The sequence below is a fragment of the Chiloscyllium punctatum genome, chromosome 17 (assembly GCF_047496795.1).
Source record: "Chiloscyllium punctatum isolate Juve2018m chromosome 17, sChiPun1.3, whole genome shotgun sequence".
Classification (NCBI taxonomy): domain Eukaryota; kingdom Metazoa; phylum Chordata; class Chondrichthyes; order Orectolobiformes; family Hemiscylliidae; genus Chiloscyllium; species Chiloscyllium punctatum.
This window is the reverse complement of record NC_092755.1, coordinates 69,617,814-69,628,722: the sequence shown is the minus strand read 5'-3', so window position 1 is coordinate 69,628,722 and position 10,909 is coordinate 69,617,814. Positions and strand designations below refer to the sequence as shown.

The following is a 10,909-nucleotide window of genomic DNA, read 5'->3' as shown; positions in this document are numbered from 1 at the left end:
TTAATCCTTCACCTGAGTGTGGGGCGTGGCTCAAGCTAGAAGGAGTTATGGAGGTGTATGTGGGTAGTGTTAGCACCACCTGTAGGTGGGGGGTGGGGCCGACTCTCCCAACAAGTGTTTTTTGTATGTGGCAATTGATTTAGTTTTTTGGGTTTTAATAGAGGTAGTTTTTGAAAGTTTTGTTAACACAGTTTTAGTGTGTGTATTTTTTAGACTTCATGGGTTATTTATACTCAGTACGTTGTGAGTAGAGCTCTTCTTCTCAGCGGTTCAAGAGTTGTTATAGAGGGATATAGCTAAGTGTCTGCTTAACAGGTGCACCTGGAATATTAAAGGGAGTCACTCGCCGGTCAAGAAAAAAATAGCTTTGAGTCTCAGGATGGAGAGGGTTGATATTGCCCTGTTACAAGAAACTCATCTGGCTGATAAAAAGTACTTAAAGTTACAGCACAGTGGGTTTGATCGTGTTTTAACACTAAGAGCAGAGCAGAGGCCATACTTGTTCAGAAAAATCTCCCATTTAAGGTATTAAACTAAAGATGAATATGGATGGTTTGTAATCCTTAAAGCTTTAATATATGGTGAAAAGTATGGCATCCTAAATGTTTACTGTCCATGGCACATTCCCTCAAATTCCTGATTGATGCACTTTCTAAGTTGATTGCCCTTGGAATGCAACACACAATCACAGGGGGAGATTTTAATTGCCTCATGGACCCCATAATGGATAGAATGCCCAAGGGTCCCCCAAGCAACTGGCTGACTTAAGCGTGAAATTGGAGCTGGTGGACTGGGCTTGTGAGGACTCAAGATCAATATGATTGGATATCAAAGTCTCCCAGGCAAAGTATCCCCTTACTAGTCTGCTGTTCATGATTAAGATGAGGACACTTATTAATAATGATTAGATTCTGACAGTATTTCATAAGGACAAAGCATGGAAAGCAATGCAACAGAGCGAGGCCAGCTTATCAAAAAAACTCCTTTCTTACCCCTATAGTTGGTACACCAGGATTCCGGCCAGGGATGATCGACCCCGGATTCAAACTGTGGGCAACTAGGGGAGTCTCCTGTTTTGGGGAGGTCATGATGTCCTTCAACTAAATGAGCCGCAAGTATGGATTGCCCAGCAGAGATCTTTATTGTTACTTTCAGGTTAGGGCCTTTATCCAAAAAGACTACGCTTTTGACCAACCCCCTATAGGTCTGACACAGAGAAGAGAGTGCTTCATGCCGCAAGCATTCTTTCGGTTAGTACTCTCTGCCACCTACTGGGGTGCGATGACTCGAATGATATTGAACAACTGTGTGAAGTCTGGGAGCAAGAGTTGGGAGTGGAGATCCCATAAGAGATGTGGGAGGACATTTGGGAGAATGCGAGAAAGATCTCGATCTATAACAGAACACACATCATGCAGTTGAAGGTTCTTCATGGGGTTCAGTTGGCTCCAGATCATCTTGTGAAATTCAAAAAGGGAGCATCTCCAATGTGCCCAAAGTCCAAAATAAGCATAGGTACCCTCACTTATTGTTTGTGGTCAAGCTTTGTAGGTACTGGAACGCTGTGGCAAGAGTAATAGAGGGGGTCCTGGGGACCGAAGTGAAGGTAGACCCGATCTCTTTTCTCTTGACCTTGCCCAATTTATCTTCCTTGGGAATAATTGGGAAAGAGCTATTTAACATTCTTTCTTACTGTGCGAGGAAGGACATTTTGATGAGCTGGGTGTCCGAGAACCATCCGGGCCTGTTGGGGAGGCGTACGTTAATTGTGGAATACATCCCTTTGGATTTCCTCAAAAATATGGTGCACCATTAACGCAACTTTTTTATAAGATATGGCAGCCCTTTGTGAATTACCAGGACAAAGACTTGTCTGTCATTTTAATTAGGGCATTTGTTTAGCCATGATGATTGCATTTAATGAGCCTTGTGCCCTGGGAGGAAGAATCCCAAATAAATACGGGTATAATAGTTAATGCTCCCGATGGTGTGGTTGCGTTGAGTGGCGTTATTTATTTATTTATAGATTTGTAGTGAGTGTAGTTTTGATTTGTTCTGTAGCGTAGGATAGTAGTTAGTTCATTTTAACTGTTGTTGCAATTTTAAATTGGTGTATTTTTGTAATTTTACAATTTTGTAAGAAAAAATTCTCAAAAATACTTCTTTAAAAATATTAATTGGAACGTACAAACCAACCTACTTTTTCCAATTCTTCATTTGTGTGGGTAATTGACACCAGTAGCCCGGACAATCTTTTGGAGTGAAAATCTTCCCAGCCCCTAAATGACATGGACTGAGGCTAGAAAGTTGTTAGATTGGTAATAAGATAATTCCCAATGTTGAGGACAAGAAGTCCCATTTTCCAACCAAGTGTTGAACAGTGAGTGGAGGGAGCATACATTACCACATATTAACATCCCCTTATTTTTGCGTAAGTCTCCTCATTGATATTCAGTTTCTCCGTCTCCCACATGCCAATCAGAAACAAGATAGTTGCAATTCCTGACATGCAAGTCAGAGGGGTACCTGGTAACTCCAGCTCACCACGTGCTCTCAACCTCATTAGTCACCAACATTTCAGGGCACACTCCATGGGCAGCATGCACACACACCCACTGTCCAGCAGAATCGCCAAGTCCTTCCAGCAAGGCAGGTCTCAATTGCCCTGCTTCCAATGTGGCTAGCATTTGACCGGATGCATGGCTGGGCTTTAAAGATTGTAGGTGAAAGTGAGTACTGCAGATGCTGGAAATTAGAGTCAAGATTAGAGTGGTGCTGGAAAAGCACAGCAGGTCAGGCAGCATCCGAGAAGCAGGAAAATCGATGTTTCGGGCAAGAGCCCTTCATCAGGAATCAGATTCCTATGAAGGGCTCCTTCGTTGCTTTTCCTGCTCCTCGGATGCTGCCTGACCAGCTTTAAAGATTGTGTCAGCACCAGGAATCCATGGAAATACCTGCAGTGAGTGGGAGAGGGAGAAGCAGGAACTATTGGGACATGATGCATGGACAATGAAGCCAGTTTGGGAAGATAGCACAAGGAAACGCATTTGGACTTGTGGAGAGAACCCCTCTATGACATTCACCATAATTGACACATTTGATTTTTAGGAAGATTCAGCCTGAGGTTCTATCTCTCGCTATATCAACCTTATCTTTTTGCAGGACAAGCCTGTTGTTATCAGTGCACAACTCATCCAAACTGATACTACAAAGCTATTTTCCAAACTTTGGAAGTTTTCCCTAAGCTCTTTCCCCACCAAAATATTCTTCTATCTGAATGCATTACACACTACGTTGTTTATTTTGTTCACTCAAACACTCCCAATGCAAACAAAAACCCATTTATCACCAGGAAGTCTTTCTCTCATTTTTTTAAAAAGAAATCACTATGGCTGAAGATATTCTTTGGTATATTAATCATTTAATCAAAGTTTCAGAAGCTGCATCTACTTGGCAAAGTTTTACAGCCTGTGAATGGATCAATATCTATTTTAGAATGGTTTGATACTATTGGAGAGAAATATTTGGCATACTTATTTTAAATAGATTCAATGACTCCATGAAAAAAGGATGAAAAATGAAATATGTGGTTAAAAATGAAAAAATGGTGGTTAAAAAATAAAACAGTAGATACAAAATTGTGCACTTTTAGTTGCTAATCTTTATGATTATTCACAATGGAATTTTATATTTTCAACTAATTAAACAAAAATGGAAGTGAATGAATTTAAACTCTGAAGCAGTTACTCAAGCACTTTACACCACTTGTAAAATTGAACTATTAAAAAAATCTCCTCTTTGCTTCAGATGGGTTTAATGTTAGATGTTAAATCAGTATAATATTTTACTATTGATGAGATGTAGGAATTCGAGTTTTTTTCTGTGAATTGCTAAAACTAATTGTTGAGTCTCAACTGGGTTGACCTTTCAAATTTATAAGAGTCAAACATAATAACAAAATATTGCATATAATTCATAAATGTAAGATTGACACACATTTGAGTCACAAATCATAAGGGCAATGTGAGCATGTGACAAACATTGGTTTTATGGCCCATCCACCATTATTTTTAACTTAAATGAAGAGCTAAATTGGTCAGTTTGGAATTGAAGGAGGGAACGAATCTGTTTCTCTGCATAAATTCTGCCATATTGAGTTTCTCCAGCAATTTCTGTTTTTGTTTGTATCTAAATAAAAGTCAGTTTTCCATTCAAATGAAATAGGTAAGGATTGTTCGTATTGATTTATTGTGATTTACAGAAATTGAAAGAGAAAAAATGGGGTTCCCAATTAAATCTTGGTGTCACAATCCATTTGCAGAAACCATAAACCAAAATAAACAAAGTTACTGAATAAGTCCTAAATGAGGAAATTATCAATATGCTTTTGTTTTAGCTTTAAACATGAATCAAAACCAACACAAATTACACATGGATTAATAGGCAGATGATACTTCAGTTAAATAAGAAGAAATTCTGTTTTAAATGGTTGATTCAATAAATACACATCTTGTGTAAATCTTAGACTCCATGTCACCTTGGGTTCATGTACTATATACACACACATCTTCTCACAGACTTCAACCCCTTTACACTCACACACATACACACACCCTCTCACAAAGGCTCAAACTCTCCCACCACCCCCTCCGCACCCCCCATACACACATACACATATAAGTTTGTGGGGTGAATTTGTACTTGCAGAATTACATTTTACTTTGCTCAAAAACTGCATGAATCTACGTAAGATTCTGTAAATTTCTTTTTTTTTCAAATTAGAATCAGTCTGACCACTGTGGCACAGCCTCACAGGGAGGTAATATCTTCAATACCTTATGTGGATCAACATGACACCAACTGTTAAAGTTCACGTAAGAATGTAACTTTTAAAAAAAGTTTTTGCGATTTACATATGAAAGAACTGAAACCAACATGTTCATTCTAAAAGATGATTGACAGACTTAACCAACAATCCGGGCCTTTTTCAATGTTTAATTTCTGTTACATCACACTGTAAACTTTTGCTATAAATTCTGTGTCTTACAATCTTATTCTTCACAATCACCTGATGGAGCAGCGCTCTGAAAGCTAGTGCTTCCAAATAAACCTGTTGGACTATAACCTGGTGTTGCGTGATTTTTAAACTTTGTACACCCCAGTCCAATACATCGCCTCCAAATCCTGTGCAAACACAAGCACTCATATCACTACCTGCTATAATGTGGCAGTGCATAGCCACACAGTGCCACAATGTGCTGCCTTTTATTCCCATTGCTTAAATTAGGAGTCCTATCCAACACCAATTTTGCCTTTAAGTTTCACAAGTACAATCATCACCAACAAGGCACAGTTCTGTGAATCTTCTATCGCTCAGTTCACGACAATCCAGATAGTGCGACTTTCCAGTGTTCTTTTCCAACCAATTGCTAAATCCAAACCAGTTCATGGTTTGACCACTTCTGGGAAAACACTGAGCTCTTTAATATCTCCAAGCACTTCACACACCAATTAAAAATTTAGACTCTTTTTACTCACACAGTACCTCAAGGAGCTCTTGTATCTTTTTCTGTCAGATGAAAAACTGACCTCTTCTAAGGAGAGGTTTGCTGTTTCTCCTCCCAAGTGTTTGCTGTGTTCCTATTACCATTAACTGACTTTTTTGTGTTTGCATCTACAAACTAATCATCTGCAGCTCCTTGATTTGTGCTACAGTCTGCCAAACACACTGCTTCCTTTTTGACTTTCTAATGGTGATGCTTCCAGGTCAAGGGTTAGCAGGTCATATTTCCAGTATTGCTTACTATTCAAGAATATTACAACTATAAATGATGCAAAGTCATAAATATATTTTTCAACGGGCTTTAAAAGAATTACTGATTCCACTTCCCTTTTAAATGAACTACAGAACTCTCTTATTTTGCTGCTTGTAAAGCAAAGGTCAGCACTGCTGGTGACTTTCCTGCATTAACATACAAGTGTATAACCAATGAATACTAAACTAAACCAGGAGTGTTAGTAATATAGAAACAGCATTGATCTCCAGTCAGTAATTTCCCAATATTTCCAGTATTGTTGGTGTTTTGGGAAGTTTCTATATTACACCCAAGGGTGGAACTGAAATGATGGGAGATTCTACTGCTGTGTATGTTTCCCAAAAATAGTAAATGATAGCTTCTTCCCATTGGAATTCAATGCATGACTAAAAGTAATGAGTTTAAGATTTTGGACTGAATCTTACTTTTGTTTGGCAAAATCAAAGTTGCAGTGAGTGGCCATCTTACCATACCTCAAACTGATCACATTAAATACCTACCCCGCTCCTACAACATCTCTCACATCCAATTTCAATCCCATCATACCCAGAACAACTCACCACTTAACAGATATATCAGGATTCATCAACATTCCTTGCACCTACTCCACCATTAAAATCCAGTTGTACTCCCCAGGCAAGAACTTTCAGTCTGGAGCTGATCTGCATGGCTCCTGACATTTGGCAGTCAAGAGGAAATGTTAATAGGGATCTAGGCATCCTGACGGATGAATCAGTGGACCAGTAGGACTTCACCAACTCACTTCAGGACCAGGAGTAGAGGCTGTGATACCAGACCATGCCAGTGTAACCAGGGTTAATGCCCAGCACAATGCAGTCAATGTTATTTGGAGGAAGGCATAGCAATGTAGGAAGAAAGTCAATGACTTTCTCCATTTCACCAGTGCAAGTACTGTTAATTCCTCACAGATACGTCACACTCACTCTAAATCTACTACTATACTCACTGCCCACCAAAACTGATGCTCTACCAAGCTCACTGTTGCCTTCCTTACTTGCTCACATCCTTCTTTATCTTCTATCACATGTTCTCATCCACCCCAACCCCTGACTCCACTAACCCTGGATGCCCTCTGTGCTGCCTACTCACTTCTTCAGAGCACCTTCCCACCTGCACCAAAAGTAACAACTGTGCCAGCCCCTTTCACCTCCCCCAACTCCTGCCTCCATCAAATGAGAGGAAAACAGCCCCAATAGGGCAGAAAGACTCGTGCTTGCATGATGAGCTGTCCAATATTGAGTTCCTCATCCCTTATGTGGACAGCATACTGACTCTGACTGCTCAAGCAGCTGGCTGACTGTTTAAGTTCCTGGAGTTGTTTCACAGGCTGCCCTTGACTCACTATGTCAGCATCCCCTGACTGAAGATGATCCCTGCTGACTTAACTGAGCACTGCTACCAACCATGACAAGTCCCCTAGCTTTGAGTCTGTGCTAAACAGCAAGGCAACTCAGATATAACAAAGAGCCTGTTAGCTCTGGACGAGGCAGCGAAGTGAAAAAAAAAGCAAGGCATGGCAAGGCAGAGACAGCGTGAGCATCCAGGTAGGGTCAAAGTGTGTGTGTGTGTGTGATCTAACAGCAATTGAAGAGCCTGGAGTTGTAGCATGGTCCAGTCCATGAGGGGATTGTCTCTCTGGGCACACAGTATCTTTGCTGCAGCTTCTGTGAGTTACCAATGCAGCCCACAATGCAGCATTAAGTGCAGGAGGTCCTGTATGTGATCAGGAGATGTGATACGAAGGTTCCTCAAGGCTGGCACATGTCATATGTTCATGGGTGTGAGGTGCATGTACCTGGTGTCCACAGAGCATGCCCTGAGATGTTGGTCTCCAGTGTCCAGATATTGTCTGGAGAAAGAAGTGAGCTGAATCAGTCAGGTGCTCACTCTGGTTTCCTCACCAAGGCTTCTTGACATTCTGGAGAAAATGAGGACTGCAGCTGCTGGAGAGTCAGAGTCGAAAAGTGTGGCACTGGAAAAGCACAGCAGGTCAAGCAGCATCCGAGAAGCAGGAGAGTCGACATTTCAGGCATAAGCCCTTCATCAGGAATATGGAGGTGGAAGGGGGCTGAGAGATTAACAGGAGGGTGTATCTGAGGGTGAAGGTAGCTGGGAACGCAATTGGTGGAGTGTAATAGTGATAGTTCGGTGGGGAGGGCGGAGCAGATCGGTGAGAAGGAAGATGGACAGGTAGGACAGGTCAAGAGGGCAGTGCTGAGTTGGAGGATTCGATCTAGGATGAGGTTGGAGGGGGGAGGTTTGGAAACTAGTCAAGTTAATGTTGATACCGGGTGGTTGAAGGGTCCCAAGGGGAAGATGAGGCATTTTTCCCTCCAGTTGTCAGATTGCTTTGATTTGGCGGTGGAGACAGCCCAGGATTTGCATGTCCTTGGGGAAAGTGGGAAGGGGAGTTGAAGTGGTCGGCCACAGGGTGGTGGGGCTCGTTAGATTGTTCTTGACATTCAGTTTGATGGTAACTTTGATAACATAGAAATCTGAATATTAATGAGACAAGTGGAGGCATAAACAAAACAACCACCCTTTTAACTGCCAACTCACTTCTGCCTAAGAAATCCACCACGCTGCTTGTCAAAAAGCATAAAATGAAGTGAGTTGCTCCCATCTCAAGATAAGCCTCGCTGGACTTCATGCCCCAAATCTCACTCTAGCCCACGTCATTCAGGCCCCTATAAGATTCCACCAACAGAACCAATAGGTATTGAAGGTTTTGTTGATTTGACATAAATGGCGATAATATAGTCAGGTTTTGACTAGATCGTAGTTGCCAAAGGTCAGTTTAAGGGGTGCATCTATTTGTAGGTATAGTTGGCAGGCAGTGCCTGACGTGTGCAGAGATACATAGAGAAATGGAATTGATGATGCTATGAAGGAGTAGGAACAGATAATTAAACAGCAGAACGTAAAACTAAATCACTGTCTGAGGACACTTTCTGCAAAGGATTGAATGGATTGAATGAGAGGGATAGGAATGGTTGACTTGGGAGAGGTAGAAAGAATGGGATAGGGATAGCTTCAGGGGAATGGCACAGGAGTAGAAGTATCCTTCAGTTATGGTAGTAGGTTATCATTGCCCCTGACAAATTAGGCAGAAGTAGCTTCTGACACTTACCAGCGACTGTACCTGCAGTAAACTTGTGTTTGACAAGCTACGAATGAAATAAACTTTAAATCATTCAGAAAAAAATCCTGGTTTGTAATATTAAATTTTATTTTCAAAGGAACATACAATTTACAGGGATTCATATTTAAAACATATGCAACTAATATAAAATGTATCATGTACATCAGCTATTGGAACTGTAGCCATGGAAATGGATAGAGTTGCGAATATTAGAAGATCATGCACCACCAAAAAGAATGTACAATACAAGCAAGCTCTACTGCCTGTGGCATTCCAAAAGGTAAGCTCATCTTTAACCATTTCAAGACAAACACAGCCATTGTTTTTTGTGTGAGCTTACAGCATACAATAATTTTAATAAGTTACAATCAAGCAGATGTTTTTCAAACATATTCTGAGCTTCCCAATGTTAAAAGGCAAAACCAGGGACACTACCAATGCGCTTTATTTTATTTTTACATTGTTTACTCAGGCCAATGACCATCGCAGAGTTAAGGGAACATATCCTTTCCAGATAAAAGATACCCTCCAAAATAAAAGCAGGCTTTCATTGTGGTATAGAGATCTTACACAATGAACCAAATGGTATGCAACATATAACTTTGTAGTGCAAGTCTACTGTGCTTTACAGTATGAAATTATTTCCTTTAAAAAGTCACATAACACTGGTACAGAAACAAAGCTTTTCATCCATGATATTAATAATTTGATGCTCAATAAAAAGGTTTATCCATCAAGTTCAATTTAATTTAAAAAATCAAATATGGGGTACATATTGGTTTCTTTATTGGCCATTATGATGTTTCAGGTCTATAAAGAATTACTCACATTCTAAGAAGCTTGTTTCTAAAGCAAATGCTTCATCAAATGGGTGAGTGTTTAATCAGGAAATGATACAAAGAATTCCATATGTTTGGGTGGAAAGTTGGTTTTACGTCCTACACAAAATGACATTCTGTTTATTCCAATGGAGAGTAAAATCAGTGTTACACCAGATCCTGATGGTGTAACAGGCTTGAATAAAGCTGCTACGTAAGACATGTACTATTGCCAATCTAGGTTTAAAAGTGTATTCTATACTGAAGAAGCATAGAAAAACAAACAAATGTAAAACTGCATTAAACCTCTTTCCTGTAACATTGCTATTCTGTTAAATAAAAATTACTTTGCATATATATATATATACATAAAACATTCAGAAGTTCTGGAGTTCAGGAATGTTCTTGTAAAAGTCAAGAGAATCTGGATTGGAGAAGGCACTCCGCTGCTTCACGTCCTTGCCAGCGATAACCTGCTTCACTGCCACTTCTACTTTCTTTCCACTAATAGTGTACTACAGATGGAAAAATAAGGGATATGAGAACAGTTTGTCCTTCTGTTTCTGTCTATTTATGATGGGTCAGTCCACTTTGCATCAAGTCATTCAGGATTAAGTAATAAATCCTGTACTGTAAGTACTTGTTTGAGATGATACATAGTACATAACTGTGGCAGTGAGTACCATATGATTCTGGTATGACAAAGCATGATACACGTCTAAATGGAGGCATGTAGGCACTCATCATTGCTCAATCTTTGTGAAAAATTAATGTTCTCTCTTGCTGCTAAGGATTGTAAAAAAAAACTTTTTAAAATTGTCCTGTAATCAGCTGACATAGAAACGTCTTTATAGTTCCATGGAATTGTAACAAATACACATCTGTTCCATACCAGGTTTATTTTCTTTGATATTTATTGTTGATATAGGTATGCTCTATTCTACGCGAAAACTTTAGACTATATTTTATCACCTGATTTAATATTAGTGTTCCAGTAAAAGTTCTAAATTTTATTCGAATTATAGTTAAACAATTTATTTCACAGAATTCAGATCATTTTAAATGATAAGTGAAGTACCAATTGTAAGTGTAACAAAATAGAGAGCACAAAA

At 39.8% G+C, this 10,909-nt stretch overlaps 1 protein-coding gene across 1 annotated transcript in view; it reads right to left on the bottom strand.

Moving 5' to 3' along the window:
- Window positions 1–9,042: 9,042 nt before the first annotated feature.
- The window catches only part of aacs (acetoacetyl-CoA synthetase), a 153,838-nt gene continuing 151,971 nt past the window's right edge, over window positions 9,043–10,909 (bottom strand). Inside the window, exon 18 of the mRNA XM_072587394.1 lies at window positions 9,043–10,312. Coding sequence (XP_072443495.1) covers window positions 10,175–10,312 — 138 coding nt within the window. The 3' untranslated portion in view covers window positions 9,043–10,174. The remainder of the gene's footprint in view (window positions 10,313–10,909) is intronic.